This window comes from Aythya marila (assembly GCF_965140915.1).
Source record: "Aythya marila genome assembly, chromosome: 3".
Classification (NCBI taxonomy): Eukaryota; Metazoa; Chordata; class Aves; order Anseriformes; family Anatidae; genus Aythya; species Aythya marila.
This window is the reverse complement of record NC_139044.1, coordinates 85,482,391-85,499,983: the sequence shown is the minus strand read 5'-3', so window position 1 is coordinate 85,499,983 and position 17,593 is coordinate 85,482,391. Positions and strand designations below refer to the sequence as shown.

Here is a 17,593-nt window from a genome sequence, read left to right as displayed (position 1 = left end):
AGTAGTAGCAAAAACAATTTTCGGTTGTTACTTTTTTTTTTTTTTTTTTTTTTGTTTTAGCGTCTTTTGCTCAAAGCACTAGGGAGAGAAGATATGAAAGATTGATGCCTGTTTTTGTTAGTTAGACCAAGGCAAATGTGCTTTTCTTGTTTGCTTGCTTTCCAGGTTTGATTTGCAGGGCATCTGGGAACTGTGTTAATATCTAAAATGCTAGGTTGGCCTTAGAAGCCCTGCTTCTCCTACTTCCTGGAAATATCAGTTGATTTCCCTGCAGTTAGCTCTTTCATCATGATTCAGTTGGTACCAGTCCTGCTCAATTTTTATTGTGTCTGAATGTTAAAGTCATGAAACTAACTAAAAACATTCAGGCTAGATATAAGAAAAAATAAATCTATACTCTGAGGGGGTCGAACACTGGAACAGGCTTCCTAGAGAGGTGGTTGATGCCCCGTGCCCGTTAGTGTTCAAGACATTTGGCAATGCCCTCAATAATATGCTTTAACTTCTGGTTGATCCTGAAGTGGACAGGGAGTTGGACTAGATGATCTTTTGAAGGTCCCTTCCAGCTGAACTACTCTATTCTATAAAATAAAAATAAATCATGCTTCCATCCAGTGAGGCTAGTGCTACTGAGATTAAAACTCAGTACCAGAGTATGTTTTCAGTGACTGAAGTAATGGTCAGAATTCAATATGAAAATGTGTATTTAATGGAATCTGTATGAACTTTTAAAAATAGTCTTAAATTGCTGTCATTGTTTTAACTTGCATAGTGTTTATGACATTTATTTGCCATTACGCCAAGCCATCTATGTTTTTTCTTATTCACTCGAGAATAGACACTGAGGTGTATTGTATTGCTTTGGGTCCTTATGGAAAATATCATCGTTATATACATGTTTTTTAAGAATGAGTGGGCAAGCAGTGTGTGACTGTGGCACACTAAGTGGGGCACAGCCTGGGGTTGAGCGCATGGGGCTCTAACCTTGCATCATGGCACTGAGATGTGTTGATCTTCCACTGTCTTTTGACTGTTTTGACCGTAATCTTTTGCCACAGGCAGTATGTAACACATGGGAGTCTGTTGTCATCTGTTCTTATGCCCTGAGGCACTAACTTAAATGTATCTACCATGAAACAGGATGATGGAGCTTGTATGCTGTTACATGAAAATAATCTCATAATAGTGCAAATATAAAATGTACCACCTGTAATATAGTTTGTGTATTTCTGAAGTAGGTAGCATAAGATAGGCAATGACTCAAGATATTTTTGATTTTGAGTATTTTTCTTCATTAAATAATAAAAAGCTCAAATGTAATGCTCTGTTCAACTTTGGCTCTGTTAGAATTCCTTACCTGGCCTGGGGAAAAAGAGTATGGATAGAGGAGAAAATCGTATTTGATGCGGTTGCAGTAACAGACCTTTACAGTTTTCTAAAAGCAATCTGAGTTCTTGATAATGAAAGTAGTGAAAAGTGTTTTAGGAGGCAGAAATTTACATACATTTCCTTCCCTAGGAATTAATGGTAGTACAGATGCTCACTAAATTGTCTGTGTGATGTCCACTTAAATTGTCCATGTGAAAACTTTAAACCATCAGGAAATTTTAAACTCAGAAATGCTGTTCATACTACTATCTGCATAAAACATCTGGTCCACAAATACGTTACCTTCTAATAGTTTTGACTTTACTTTAAAAACATCACCTTCCACAGCAGCTAAACTCCAGTCATGGGAAGCTCTCAGCAGCAAAGCAAGAACATCCTGTGTATGATGTGATTTTTGCATGGAAGCAAAAGGAGGAAGGAAGTAAGACATTTTTTGTAAACAAGTATCACATAGATGTAACGTGCACATTTGTATTTCAGGTAAACAAGGTGCCTTTGCTGAAACTCTTCTGGATCAGGAATGTATAAATCCTGTGAGTTACTCAAGCCAGTTAGAAGACTCTGGATGTGATGTGTCTAATGACTGCGCATTCGATTCTTTAGGCATTGCTTCTGATTTTCACCAATCTGAGCATAATATTGACGCATCTAAAAGTTGGTTGGAAATAGTTCCCCCATTGAATCTTTGCTGTGCTAGGAAGGATGAATCGCTGACTGCTCCTTTACAGTTTTTTCAACATCTGCTTGAAATACGAAAACTGTCAGAAGGAGGAATTCTGCAAGCAGACTTTACGGAGCTTGAGAATGATTCTTTTACCATATGCAATTCAGTGTCTCAGTTGCTTGATGGACTGACTGCTTTTTACAACAGTCCTAAATTTCCCGTTTCAAATGTTCTTACTGAGGCAGTTTGTGTTTTGATCAGATTAATAACTGATACTAAATTATCTAATCATGTTCTGAAGAAATGTTTCAAGAAGCTGGAAGAATTTAAGAAAAATCTAATTCAGATTATTTTAAGAAACAGCAGTGTCAATAGGGTAAGTTTAAAACATCTTCCATCTTTTATGTACCATTTCAGTATAATGTAATACTGTTCTGTTTTTATGCTTTTTAAAATATCGTCTTATTGGGTTCTGAAAGGTACTTCTTACAAATTATTCTTGTAGTTGTTCTTGTTTTGTGTGTGTGTGATATGGCCGATGAATGCATTTGAATAATTTTTGCTCATGCATGCAATTTCTTCTAGTCTACTCCTGAGTACAGGACTTTTTAAGAACTGTTAAGAAGGCAGATTAAGACAGATTTAGAGAAGTTATAAGAGAAAAATGTTCCCTCTTTCTTGCTACATGAGGATGTAATGTAGATATTCAGAAAGTAATGATTATAATTTTTAAATTTTTTTAGTACACCTAGATTACATATGTTGGTTCGCTTCAGATCATCTCTGTCACTCGGTAGACATTTACAAATTTGTATTTTAAAAACAAAGCAGAAAATGAGTAAAGAAGAGAGGAGTGGTATGTCCCTGGCATACCCAGCAAGTAGGACCGAGTTGCGTTTTGTCTGTATTCATCACTTTGCTTTGTTCATAGAATCACAGAATGGTTTGAGTTTGAAGGGACCTTAAAAACCATCTATTTCCACCCCCCTCCCCCCCCCCCCGCCATGGGCAGGGACACCTCCCACTAGATAAGATTGCTCAGTGGTTGTTCCATGCATCATCTTGTTGGTATCTGCATCCAGTTGAAATATCTCTAATCTCTCTTTACAGAACTTCCCATAAGTAATTAATTTCATTGTCTGTTTTAGGATTTTGGGTTTTCAGTCCATCTTTTAGAGTAACTTGAAGTAGACATGGTAGTGGAATTTTTAGTTTGAGTCTCTGATACCGCAGTGCAGTGTCTGCACGTACGTAACAACACTCACATGACAGTAAGTGAGGATTGTATCTATATAATCCATGGAGCCTGTGGAACGCTGACTGGTTGTTAGGTGCCTGTTCTAGGATGAACTCTCAAGTTGTTTTGAGCAAAACGGGAACTTAAACATTTGCTATGCCTGTAGACACAAGTATGTATTGGTCTTAATTTAGAATGAATCCCACTCACTGTGTGTTAAGTATTCCCATCAGAATGTAAATGTAAAAAATAAATAAATAAATTTAAGGAGTGGGAGGGGGCAAGGATGTCCCTGGATTTTGTTAGAGGTAGGGAAACTAAAGCATTCAGAAGGAAACCATTAATAAATACAGAAGCTTTTCCAGCACTAGAGCCTTGTGTCTCCAATAGGAGGGTGCTTTATATTTTGGTATTGCCATAGTGTGATACTTATTTTTTCCTTAAGAACTATCCTTGGATGTGAGCAGACAGCGTGTTTGTGTGATATGAACAAAAGAGTTGTGCGGGTGTGACTGCTGTTATTTTTTGTGTGATCATAGGGTAGACAACAAAGAAAACTTGAGTGCATATTCAGTGAGGACTTCTTCACAGCTGGTGATCTCCATTGTTTCCACCTGTTCCCTTCCTCTACTCACACAGGGATTTTATAAATAATATAAAGTAATGGTAATTGTAGGAGCTAAGAGGCTATCCAGAGAGGGATTACTGGTTGATTGGAGTAATCTAGGGAGAGGATGGAAGGAAAAGAGAAGTGAGAGATGTTGCATCTTAAATGGAGAAAATATCCTCAAAGATAAGGGATGTTTCAAGTTTGCAGAGGGCTTTTAGAAATCATTCAGGAAGTGTGGAATATGTCCACATAATTTGCAAGTGCCGTCTTCTCTCTGAATGACTTCACTGAAGCAGATGGCTTTTTATGAGATGCTTTGTATCTTGCTTCTACCACAGTATTGACTGAGCAGTCATTCATACCAGCAGCTAATGCTTCAATCAAACAGCTTTAAGAATTTAAAAATTGCAAAAAAAAAAAAAAAAAAAAAAACTGTTAAGGGTTAATCCTGGTAGTTTCCAGATTTCTAGGGAAAAGGGAAAGTGTGTGTGGTAAATGCAGTGTTTATAAAGATTTATTGAAAAAAATAACTATTTTTCCCACAGGCTTGGTTTTCTTAAACTGGGGTGAAAATGGAGATAAATATGTAGACTTCCAAATTAGTGGAAACTGTGCGACTAATTTTTCATGTGCTATGTAGCAGATATCTCCCACAGACACTTTATGCTTCAGTTCTAATCATCACTGTTTACTCAAGTGGTGATTGAAATATCAAGATTATAGGTTTAAAATAAAATTGCCATTAATTATAAGGCTGTCATCTGAAAAGAGTGGCAAACTATGAATTTTGGTTCTAGGCGGATGCTTAAATTCCTGCAGTATAAAAACATTAGGAACTTCGTTGAATCTAACCCTACTAACTGTCAAAAAGCGTTTGTATAGCCAGCCACCAGTGCAGCTATAGCATTTGACACTACTTTCCTTTTGCCATCCTCACCTATAAAACTGTCAGGATCTGTCGAGGAGGACAAAGGGCTGTGAGAAACACCTTCAAAAAGTGAACAAAGAACAAAATGGCTGTGGGTTACACTGAATACCTCATCTTCAAAAGCAATCCCAGCAGAGCAAATTAAATAACTTTAAAAACCTTTGAGAATTGGAGAAGAGATAATTATCTCTACATTAGATGTAAAGAAAGAAAAACAGCAGTAGAATTACTTGCTGTAACTGCTGAGTCCCATTGTTTGAGATGTTTCTAATTATAAAGCACTGGAGGTACTGTAGGAATCAGAAAGACATTTACTGAGAGCTTCTCTGCCTGGATTCAGTTGCCTAAAACTGTGCGCTTCGGATAGAATTTTTGACCTGAAACTCCAAATTGACATGAGTAGCAAATATATATATATATATATATTTATATATGTGTATATGTATACATATCTTTTAAGATAGAGAAGTAGAATAAAAACAAATATTACTTAAAATATAAAACCATTTAAAATCAAAGAACTACAAATAAAAAACACCTTTTGAATTTTCCTTATTTATTTTTCTCTTCTCCCACCGTATTTGAAGAGCAGCTCAAAAGTCTGCACATAACTGGCAAACAATCTTTTGGAAGGATCCTTCTGGAAGTATCTAGAAGGGGTCTTAGGTCACTGCTGCTAAGGGCAAAGCATGAATGCGCTGAGGGTAAATCCATCTGCTAGAAGACCTGTCTCTGCACCTTCTGCTGGAGCGATCTTGAAGCCCTGCTTTCTGACACGTAAAAGCTTGTGAGGATCGCGTGTGCAATTCTGGTACAGATGGGCTCTCATGTTGCAAAATCTGTGATAGTCACTGCTATCTTCAGAGCAAGCACTTTGCTTGTCACCAGTTTTTGAATCCTCGACACTGAGACTCTTGGAGGTTCATACGGGTCTGTTGCTGTTGGTGCGTTACTCTCAATGTGCAAATTGTTCATTCAGGTTAAGAGTCATTACGTTGTCAGCAGAACCACTATCCTGCTTGTACAGGTTCTTTCAAATCCTGCTTTGAAGCAAAGAGAAATGCATTCCTGTTACACGAAACCTCTGTGAGACTGGGTTCAGTTTCTGGAGCCACCCATTCTGCTTTTCAAACGGGCTGTTCTCTGGCACCTGGCAAAGCAACTATCAGTGGTTTAAATGCACACTAGTTTACATGCATCTTGACAGAAGTTCAGTTCAGTTGTGTACTTCTAGGTGCAGCTGATAGTGTCATTTGGAGTGTAGCTAATGCATAGAATGGTTTGGGTTGGAAGGGATCTTAAAGGTCATCCAGTTCCAACCCCCCTTCCATGTACAGGGATGCCACCCACTAGATCAGGTTGCCCAGGGCCTCATCCACCCTGGTCTTGAACAGCTCAAGGGATGGGGCATCCACAACTCTGGGCGATTTTGTACGAGAAGACTCTGGCCTTCACCATGGGTTTGTCATGGAGACCTGTGTCTGTCTGTTGGACCTCTTGTTTTAAGCAGTGAATCAAAACACTAAAATAGAAGACAGTGCTACAGTGCTTTAAGGATTCTAGACTAAAGCTGAGCCATGTAGCTCAGGCAATACTGCTTTCCTGTGCCTGGTTTCTGTTCAACAAATACCTCATCCACCTGTCCCCCAGTTCTTCTAATTATGTTCAAATATGTCTTGTCCAGAAGGAAAAGAGCCTGTTTCAGTGAACCACAATTGCTTTCTTCTTGTTTGCTGTATTTAACACATCAATACTGATTTCAGATCATGATGCCAAGACTCACAAATTGCCTGCACCATTTAACAAAACAAAAGGCATTGTTCTATTTCCTTTCTTACTTTTTTCTCTCTCTTTTTTTTTTTTTTTTTTCTCACTTGCACCTAGGAAGTTGGCTATCCTGCCTGTAGGGTAGTTGTTTTGAGTTGTTTTGAAGTTTTTTGTGTTAAGAATATTGAAACTGACGCTGAGACAGGAACAATTTCTAGAAAGTTTATCCTGTTTGGGACTTCACTGCCTTCACTGCCCATTTTAATTTTCTCTGTTCCATCTTAAAGTCTTCATGAACAATTTAGCTAAAAACTCAAATATTACTAATGGCACATTTAGTAGAAAAGCAAATGCAAGAATTCCTGTTAGTAGCTTAATGTTTTTTATGAGAAAGGAGTCACAAACCTTGATGAAAATGTCAAGTTGAAGTATAGTACGGTGAAAAACAGAAAAAGGGATTTGTACGAAACTTATTGGCAATTATGTTATGAAATATATGGAAGTGTGTTTGTGCATTTGAAAAAGTACAAATTAACCGGAACCAGGGTTTCAAATCTTTTCTTCTCTAGGATACATCTTGTGTGATTCATTAATGACTGAAATTGCCCAGAAGAGAGTAATCTTAGATTTACTCTGATGGTTTTAATGCATGCAGCAGTGTTCCAACTAGCTGTGGCTGACAGCAAGATCCCCCAGACATGTACGGTTTGCAGCATGTTTTGTCAGCAACTGCCAGGACAATACTTGAGTCATCAGTTTACGAGAGCCTTGCCTGCTCAGGGACAAATAATATTTAAAAATAGTTACTCCTGTCACCAGTGGCTCTCAAGTAAAAAAAACTAGTGAGCTTCAATTTTCTGAAATTAATTGAGTTCAAAGGGGAATTTCATGGCTCTTGAGACACGGTGCGTTTTGGTTGGCCAAAGAATTTTGCGTGCGTAGTGGAACAGCAGTTCATTCGTCTGAATATTAAAATGTGTTGCCAGGATTTTATGGTCTAGTAAAAGTCAATGTTTGAATCCCGTGATTGTTGGATTAAATTTTCTCAGCAATCTGTTGTCCTGTGCGGAGTGCTATTTAAGTCAAATGGTAATCAGAATCTATTGTCTTGTAAATCACTACAGTCTAAAGCAATCACCAAATTGACTGACTCTCATTTACTTCAGTGAAGTGGATCATAGGAATAACTAGTCAGAAATGAAGGAAATAAAATTCTGTCTGCCTCTAAGACTTCTGTCCACCTTCCCTCCTCAGCCATCCTCAGCTGATGTACATCATGAACTAAAGCTATAATTACTGAAGATTTACAGGATGAAGTTAGCTGGATTTTTATTTCTACTGTTAGGGAAAAAAAAAAGATTTTTTTTGGTGGTTTCCAACCCACCTGTAATGATGTACATTTACATTGGGTTTTTGATAGTAGTCTTTGCTTAAAGTGCGTGTATGTATTTTGATAACAAGGACCTTAGAGTTTCTCTCTTCTTTTGCCTGTTTACTAATGAACGTAGTAAAGTTCTCACTGCTTAAATTTGTCAAGCTTCTGTAGGAAATAGTTTTGTGTGCCCAGATAGGGGTTGTGTGTTTGTGTTATGGTGATAGGATAGAAATGAAAAATAAGCTCTGTAGAGCCTGTTCGCTACAGCTGGTTGCAAAGACAATCCTTGCATAACTTTTCAGTGCTCGAAGTCTGCATGCAATCCACAACCCTAAACAAGCTGTCTGTTCTCTCAATTCAAGGCATGCTGGATACTTGGCACTTTTAAGTGGTATTCCAAGTTGCTTGCTTATTGTGGGGAAGGAGAAGGAAGGAAACTGATGGATCAAGAAGTAAACATCTGAAATCCATTTTCATTTCCAGGGACTGCCTGTGAGTCATAGTCACTTAAATGAGATTTCGATTTGCATCACTAAAATTCCTTGAGGATGACCAGCACACTCTTTAGCTTTAAAAACCTAAAAACTTTAAAATACCTGTCTTAAGTAATTTATCCAGTGACTTTTTCTAAGTGGTCATCAGATTAAAAATTTGAATCCATAACTCTTCTGCTCTGGCTGAGCCCACGCTTGTTGCTCAGTGTATTCTGCATCCCTTAGCATGGGCTAGGTGCTCAGCATCCTCAGGCAGATAGCGGTTCTGCCTGCTTCTGCCTCCTTGCAGGCTTCTGACCAGCACTAGTTCAGAAGGGAGAATCAAGAGAAGTATTAATTTGAATCTCACAGGCAGGACTGTGAGACTTTGCATTAGAGCTACTTCTTAATAATCAGTAGAATATTTACACTAGGTCTTAAAGAAAATAGAGAGCAGCAGCAGCAGCAAACAGTCTCAGAGCAGGAGCTCTTGTGAATGTTTTTTGACTGGGGCTGATGCTATGTTCCTGTTAACAGTGTTTACTAGTCCCAGACTCTTGGATGATTTAGGTATCTAGATGATTGCTTCCTGAACCCCAAGGAGGTGCAGACATTCAAATATTGACCTCTGCCAATGTAGTGTTCCTTAAAGTAAATTTACCGGGGAAAACTCAGGTGCCAGCAGGATCCCAAGTGTCTTAAGTAGTTAGCTGGATTTCTTTGTAGATCAATTGGTTGTATTCAGTCTTCAGATGCACTGATGACTTGTGTGTTTGTGTGCCCTGACAGAAGATATATTTTCTGTAGAGGTGATTGGGCTGAGGTGCTGTAAGCAAGATGCTTGGTTTTAGTGTGTGGAAATGTATAATATCATCTTGAAGTAGAAGCAGAATTAAATTTAACTCTGATTTACAGCCCACAATTCTTTTAAGGCTATCCAGTTCACACTTTAGTTTTGTAGTGTTTTGTTTTGTTTGCCTTAAAAAACAAACAAAACAACAAGAATAAAAGCACACATCCACAACAGCGTCTCATATTTACTTTATCTGATCACTGAGGTGAGTTTTATTTTATATGCATTATCTAACTCAAGAATATAAGGCATTCAAAATGGGAAAGACAAGATAAATCTTTATCCCATTAAACTGGAGGGGGAAAAATTGTAATTATAAGTTTAGAATAAAAGGCTTGGAGATGGTGTTATTGTGAATGTAGGATTTCTAATATAGAATGCTCTATAATCGAGAGTGAAAGTTAAAAGGAAGTTATCTGGTAGCAGTTTATCTCAATAGCATACAAAGCTGTAGAGCAAAGTTAAAAGAATAATTAAAGATTTAGAGATAAAAGATATAAAATGCAATGCAAGTTTACCGGAGTTGAGTTGTGGCAGAACAACCTAAGAGCATCCTTTGTAAAATAAACTGTGTTTGCAGATGGTAATTTTGTAGTTTCTATCTGTTCTGTTCTGTTCAATAAAGGATTTGTTATGTAGCTCATGCTAGAAAATAGTAATGAAACTGAAAAAGGTGTTCTTTACTGCATTAATCTTTTGGAACTGGATGAGAAGCAGCAGCAAGTTGTGCTATGTACTGCTTATCCTTGGCAGGAGCGGGAGGAGAAAAGTTTGCTTATGTCAGTCAGTCAGAGGACATACTAACATTGGTGGCTAGTCCTGGCTCTGCATGTCTAGCATGAGTCTGTCCTTACCTTACTTCAGCAGTAACAGCCATCCCCTCTGCAGGGAAGGAAAAGAAAAAAAACCTAGTATGTAGTCTGGAAAATTTGCTTTTGCCAGAGTGGTGTGAACAAGCAGTAAGGGGGAGAAATAGGAAGGTAGCTGCAAGTCTGTCCTTCACAGCAATTGCTGGGCTCTCTCTGTTCTCTCTCTCCTTGCCGATGTGGCGGCAGCAGCCGGATTGACTTAGTTTAGGCTGCGGACAGTCAATGCAGATGCACTAATCACTGCCTTATTCCTTAGAGAACTGGCATTGGGATGACTGAAGCATTTATGGATCCAGAGGGATCATGCTGATCAGTGCATCAGAGTGACTGTTAGGCAACCTTGAAGAAATAACCCTAAGAAAGATATGTTCATGGGTGGAAAAAATTGCACCTTCATGCTTCCAGCCTGGCATACGAGTCTCATGGCCAGCAAAGAAAAGTGGGAAGAGTTTGTGTAGCACTCTTCCTTGGAGGTCTTCACTCCCCACACCACAAACCCAACACACCTGCACTGGAGCTAGTAGGTTGCACGTTTCTTTCAGTGAGTACCATGTTATACACTGCAGGCATTTGGGGCTTTTCTGGCATCATTCACTGAAGTGTTCTGGTTCTCCGGACACCTCGTGGGCTAACAGCAGTTTGTTTCTTTCTCAATCTCCATCCTCTGCACTGTATTGCAATCGTTCTTTCCCAGATACTGAAATACCTTGGTTTTGTTTTCTTCTTCTTCTTTTTTTTTTTTTTTTTTTTTTTTCTTTTAAGGCATCTTTTTCACATTTTCTTTGATTTTGTAAACATTTGTGGTGCAGTCAGACATGGTGCAAATAGTCCCAGCTCTGTCCATCAGAATGTTTTTCAGCCAAAGCTCTTCAAAACAGTATTGAAATACTGCAGAGTAGAAAGAAACCTGCTGCAAGGAAGGTAGCTGGTAGTCCTAGTAGAGAAAATAAAGTTTAAAAGAGCAGAAAGAAGCCTGAACAAGATTATGAAGGGGTAAGGGCAGAGCAGGGGCCTGAGATGAGGTTTACAGAGCCAAGAATTGGAGTAACATGTAACAAATTCCTCAGACTTGAAGACAGGATAAATACTGCAGCATAAGCAGGAGGAGAGAGATAAAATGACAACCATCAAATTCACAAATGAAGCAACATGACAGTAAGATAAGAAAAGGGATATTAATGTTCTCTGTATGTAAGTGAACATTTTTGATTGATGTTGGTGACTTAGTGGAAGTTGGGTGGACTAAATGGGCAAAGTGCAAGCATGACGTGAATTCACAGGCAGAAACACCACTTATTTTTAATACCTCATAGTTTGAGGGTACCTGTTTAATTATTTGCCTTTGTCCTCTGTTGCCAAATATACCAGTTGCTAGGGGAAAACAGCAGTTAATTGGCATGGAAATCTTAAACTGGTGAAAAAGAAACTAAGGTTCAATTCTCGTAGTCACAGGGTGTACTGAATCATGCAACTCATGAAGGAATTACTTTGTTTGTATAAGAATTAGTAATTTTAAAAATCACTCGTTTTGGATAACCATTATTAAAGGAAAGTCTAGCATTCTGGTAAATGAAATCTAAACAAATAATTCATATGTAAATATTTGTATCCTGGTTTCCTGCTTTTAAGAGTGTGCTGTTTGTCTTGCTGGTCAGCCTTTTCCGTACTAATAGCTTTTGAAAATGATAGCCAGTTTGAAATTATCTGGAAGGAGAAGTGGAAGGTCAAAAATACCTTCCAGTAGGTTTTAAAATTGATGGCTCGTTGGAGGCGAGACTGTATTAGTATGCTTGAGGCAAGCAGAACGCTGATGTTATATATTCATTTTGGCGACAGGCAGATGGACAGTTCACACGTCCTTCCCAGCCACGGGCACGGCTTTGCTGTCTCTTGTTCCGCATCGCCAGGAACATGGGAAGAGGACAGAAAGTGTGGGATAAGGGTTAGGGGCAAATGATGAAGCTCCCAAACACTGTACCAGGCACAATTCTTTTCTTGTGTCTAGTATGTTTTTTCACAATTTTCTGATTTCTTTTAAATGGGAATCCCTGAACAGCATAAGTTTTATTTCATCTGTACCATTAAGCAAGCTCAAGGGATTAAAAAGATCTCTGTTCCTTTTCTAACATTTGGCTGATAGACTTGAGAGCTGAGGATATGCTTTATTTTTAATGAAACTGCATAGTGTTTGAACTATTATCAGTCTGAATGTTTCCAGAACTTAATTAGAAATATATGAGTGTCACTCTGAAAGACAGGCTTGTTTTTCTTCTCCGCTTACAGATTTATTGCTTATATGTTATAAAGTCTGTGTGCATTTAATACATACAGCCTGTGAAGGTTATTTCAACCCTAATTCTTTGTCATTTTATCTTCATAAAATACACTAAGAGATGTGCCATAATGCAACATTAAATCCATACTCTTTAATAAATTACTTAGCAGGTGGGATTTTTCAGTCATTGATACCCATATCTCAAGTTCCTTAAGTCTATCATTACAAAATCTCTATGTCCCTCACTTAGTGGAGGCTCATGCTTTAAATTTGAAGATTCCCTGTGATCCATTCCTACAAAATTCTGACAAGAAAATGGTAATGCTTGACAAAATAGAAAGAATAGTCTTTTTTTTTAAAGATCATTTAGGCAACTTTCAGTTGCCAGTGTTAATAACTACAAAAATAATAAATATTTGTTTCACCATCTGTCTAAAAATCTTGAAACCACATAGAAGAGAGACTAAAAAAGAACAATCATAATTATATACCTATTTTGCGTGTGTTCTTTGGGAAGAGTAGCACTGAAAAATTACTTTATTGCACCTAAAGCAGATTGTATCCCTGTCTAATTTCTGGCTCGAATTATGGCTGAATTAGTGAGTTTTGCCTGTTTGAGAAGCATGTAATACTGACTGATATCTAATGAAATCTCATTAGTTTGTAAAGTTGTTAAATACATTATATACAAGTGTTACTTGTTTCATCCTAACAGAAGACTTGTTCATGCTCCTTATATAGTAGAACACAATGTAGGATAGAACTATCTGTGATAAGAAGTAGGCAAAATTTCCTTAGTATGCACAGATAAATTAGTAATACTTGTTTAAAATCAGCTCAAGATAGAGTGAATTAAGGTTTATTTAATGTAATCTGTTCAAAAGGCATCTGCAGAATTGTCACATACTAATGTCCTCTGCCTTGCTAACAGAAAAGTAGTGTTTGTTTTTTTTCTTTGAATGCTCATGAACATTACTTGCTATCTCGAGTTACTAAGGGTAGAGCAGTGTCTTCAGAGCACATTTGTTCTTTTTCATTCTTTTACTTGGCACCATTTTGTATTTTTTTGTTTGCTTTTCTTTTAGCGATAGCTTTTATTTTGATAGAACTCTTGCAAGTTCCAGAATATAATAGGTAAGTTATACTTACCAAAAAAATAATGAAATAATATGCTAAAATGCATAGGAGTAGATTTCCATAGGCTTAAGTATCTAATTGTAAATTTACATTTGAGTTAAAACTGATGCTTATCTTACTTCTACTTAAGAATATGAAGGTATGCATGGATTATTTTTTTTTTTTTTGTGTTAGCCTTTTGTACTCAAGCCATTGCATTGCAGCTGCAGGACAGAAAGGATTGTGGAAGACTGCTTTATATTCTGCAAGCTGTCCACTGTAGTGGATCCCAGGAATATCCAGACCAATTGTCTCTTCTTTAGTGGAATGGCACAAGAGGCTAGGAAAGAGGTGGCACAGGAGCAGCAAAGAAGCACTCTGTATGGGACACATACAAAAGATTTTCTGTTCATTTTTGTTGCATGCTGAAGTCAAACATTTCTGGAGCATATTATTTTGGACAGAAGACAATTGTGAGGTGAAGGGAAGGACAGTAATGCTAGAATACAAATAGGCTGCCAACTAGAGCATTTGAATGAGTATTGATTCTCTTTGCTTAGTGCAGATACTTTAATCTGAGTTCAGTGCTGTGACTTGAGACAGCATAAGTTTGAACAGAAATCTCTCACATCTGTTTAAGTGCTGTACCTCAACAAAGAGAAATTCAGGGATCTCTTACTCTTTCAGACTTTGGAAAGAAACACTGTTCTGGATTTTTGTCTAGTTCTCTTGCTTGCCAAAGGCAAGTTGGTGAGTATACTCAATGTTATGTCCTAAAATATGTATCCATCTTAATTTATAAACTGAAATGAGTAAAAATGAATAGCAACCAAAATGAGAAATGTGCTATTCTTTTAGCATTGTTTAAACCTCTGAGTAATGACTTCAAGCAGTCTTGCCCTTTTGGCACACATATACTGTCAAGAAGGCAGAACTATCCAGTTGTTGCAAACTTTGTTTCTGCTATACAATTTTAGTAGATAGTAGGGAAGATCTTCCAAAACTGTAAACATCTGGATTATTTTTAGCAAGAAGAATCATTGTTTTATTTGGAAGGGTATATGTTTCCAATATATGAAGGTCTGCTTTAATTCATATATCCTCATTGCACATGTAGGTGTGCGTGTTGTGCTATCCTTTCACAAGATTTTAATTGTTCAGAACCCTATTTTTGTCTTACCTTCATTCACGTTTCATCTTTGTAGAATCTTTGGTGTAATCAACTGTGAATTATTTTAATCTCTCAGATTTTCAAAGCTACACATACACAATTTCTGAATTTTCTTTAATATCAGGAGTTTATAGTGTATCTGTGTCAGCAAGCAGATTTGATGCTGATAGTAAGAGTTGTCTGTCTTTTATAGTTTTCTTGTATTTGTTTTGGGATTACATGCTACAGTGAGGTGATTAATGGCAAAGATTCATTAAAGTTTAATCATTATGATTGTGAATAGGAGATTGCCTCATAATGGTCAAATGATAGCCAGGCTGATCAAAGTCGTCAGTCTTTGCTGGTAAATAAGGTGGTAAATAGGCATTGCATCAACTAGCACTTTGACCATCTTGACAGTAACTGTAAATGTGAAGCTACAAAATTAATTACATTTCTACAGCAAAAGAAGGAAAGAGATGAGAGGAGGAAGAACCTGCATTTGTCAAGCAGGGTGTATCCACGTGATCTGTAGTCATGGAGAAATTAAAACAGAGTGATTATATATTACTGTTTTCCTTGGGTATGTATACTTTTGGTAGAATTAAAGGCTAAATAACTTGCAAGATGTATTTCTGAGATCTCTACCTGTTCAAATTGCACATGCTCTTGAAAAGCTGACATGTAAACTACAAGGTCCTTGAGGTTGCAGCTCTATGGAGAAGGGATCTTGAACGACAGGATAATTAGGAACCAGTACAAGTTTCATAGTGGAATGAATAGTCTCAGCTCCCAAAGCTGGTGGGATATACATGTAGTCAAAAGATCTGCAGCATAAGTATTCTTGAAGTTATTGAGCCAGTGTTGTGGGTGTTTCTCTGCTTCCATAAGCTTAAAGAAATCAAGTGTATTGTTTAGGACTCAAACAAAATAGCCACCTAAGTGTCCAGCAAAGTAAGTTTAATAAAACTTATAACTCTTAGAAGCCTTAGCTAATAAATGCCAGTTAATCCATTTAAGACCTGAAAATATGTAAATTAATCTGTAAATTATGTTTTTTTGAACTGTGGAAACCTGTATGAAGTAAACAACAGAGCACTTCATTGCATCTTAAATGCCATCTTATCACTTCAGAAATGCAATAGATTTCATGCTCATGGAAGCATTGTTAACTATGTTATGGTAGTAGCAGAGATTTAATAGAAACTGTTACCAGTTTCTATTAATAATAGAAATAAATACCTACCACTTGTAGGTATTGTATCAAAGCAAGGCAAAAATGTAAATATTGATTCACAAATTCAACTGAAAGGTACCCCTGGAGATTTAATTCCCTTCTCAAGCAGGTTCAGCTTGAGCAGGTTGCAGCAGGTTGTGTCCAGTCATGCATTGAATATCCTTAGGGATGGGGACTCCACAGCCTCTATGGGCAACCTGTACTGTTGTTTGATCAATCTCATGGTAAACAATTTTTTTTATCACGTTTAAATGAAAATTCTTGTGTTTCATGCCTGTTGCCTCTTGTCATTTCACTGGATATCACTGAGAAGAGCCTGACTGCATCTTCTTTACTTCTCCACATCAGCTATTTATATACATTGATGAGACCCCACTGAGCCTTTTCTTCTAAAGCTGAATAGCTGAAGCTACTCCTTGTGTTTCAGATGTTCCACTCCTACCATCACCATCTTGGCCCTTTGTTGGCCTCAATCCAGCATGTCCATGTCTTTTGTGCCAGGCAGTGCAGAATGGGATCCAGCATTGCAAAAGCCTCTCACCAGCAGTGAGCAGATGGGAGGAATCACCTCCCTTGACCTGCTGGTAATGCTTCTGTTCCTGAGGACCGGGATGTTGGCCTTCTGTGTCACAAGGACACATTGCTAGCTCATTCAGCTTGTTAAGTTACCAGGAGCCCCACCACTCCTCCCACTGTTTTGTTATCTTTGAATTTGCTGAGGGTGTGCTCTGTCCCATCATCCAGGTCATTCATGAAGATGTTAAACAGTTCTGGTGCCAGCATTATGCCCTGGGTGAGCGGCCTCCAGATGTACTATGGGCCTCTGATAACAACCCCAAGGGTGGGGCAGCTTGGGCAGTTTTCAGTTTTCCTCACTATCCACTTGCCTAACCCATACTTCAAAATTTTGTCAGTAGGGGTTTTGTGGGGGAGTCTTGAAAGCCCTGTCAAATCAAGGTAAAAGCTGTACACTGTTTAACCTTCAGCCAGTCTTTTTATCACAGAAGACTATCAGGTTGGCTGAGCATGAATTCTCCTTTGTAGATCCACTCTGACTACTCCTGATCACCTTCCTACCTCTTGTCTGTTTGGAAATGCTTTCCAGGAAGATTTGTCCTATGCAAATTTGTTAAATGGTGGGTTAGTTCAAAATGCAAGCACGCACCTGTCAGCTAAACAACATAGGCAGGAAACAGCGGGTGGTCTAAGTGAAGATGTATGTGAGATGGCTAGAGGAATAAACTGGATTGTTCATAAAATGCAATAGTCTGCTTTTGAGTGGTTAAGACGTTGCTTTTCTTAGAGATACAAATTGGGGTCAGAGCATCCTTTTGTCAGTCAAAATCATTCATCTGCGGTGCATTAGCTGTTTCAACAGACACTGTGCAAGAGATACTGAATATTAATGCTGTAAGGGTATAGAAGTTTAGTAGTCATTTAATGTGTATTTTTTCTTTGAAAGAACTCTGGTACATTTATATATAGAAAAAATTCTAGTAGTGTTTTATGAAATAACGTCTTGTTTACTGTGTAAAGTAGTGTGTTACATAAAGTATAGCAATGGCTGTACATTTCCATTTCAAGGAACTAAGAAAATAATATATACGTTATTTTTTGATAGAAAAGAATGCAGACAAAGAAATTGCAAAT

The 17,593-nt window shown here is 37.7% G+C and overlaps 1 protein-coding gene across 1 annotated transcript in view; it reads left to right on the top strand.

Annotated features, from left to right (window-relative positions):
* MEI4 (meiotic double-stranded break formation protein 4) overlaps positions 1 to 17,593 on the top strand; it is a gene marked incomplete at both ends in the record, with an annotated part of 110,163 nt that overhangs the window by 52,567 nt on the left and 40,003 nt on the right. Inside the window, one exon of the mRNA XM_082756184.1 lies at positions 1,870 to 2,429. Within this exon, the coding sequence (XP_082612310.1) occupies positions 1,870 to 2,429 (560 nt within the window). The remainder of the gene's footprint in view (positions 1 to 1,869; positions 2,430 to 17,593) is intronic.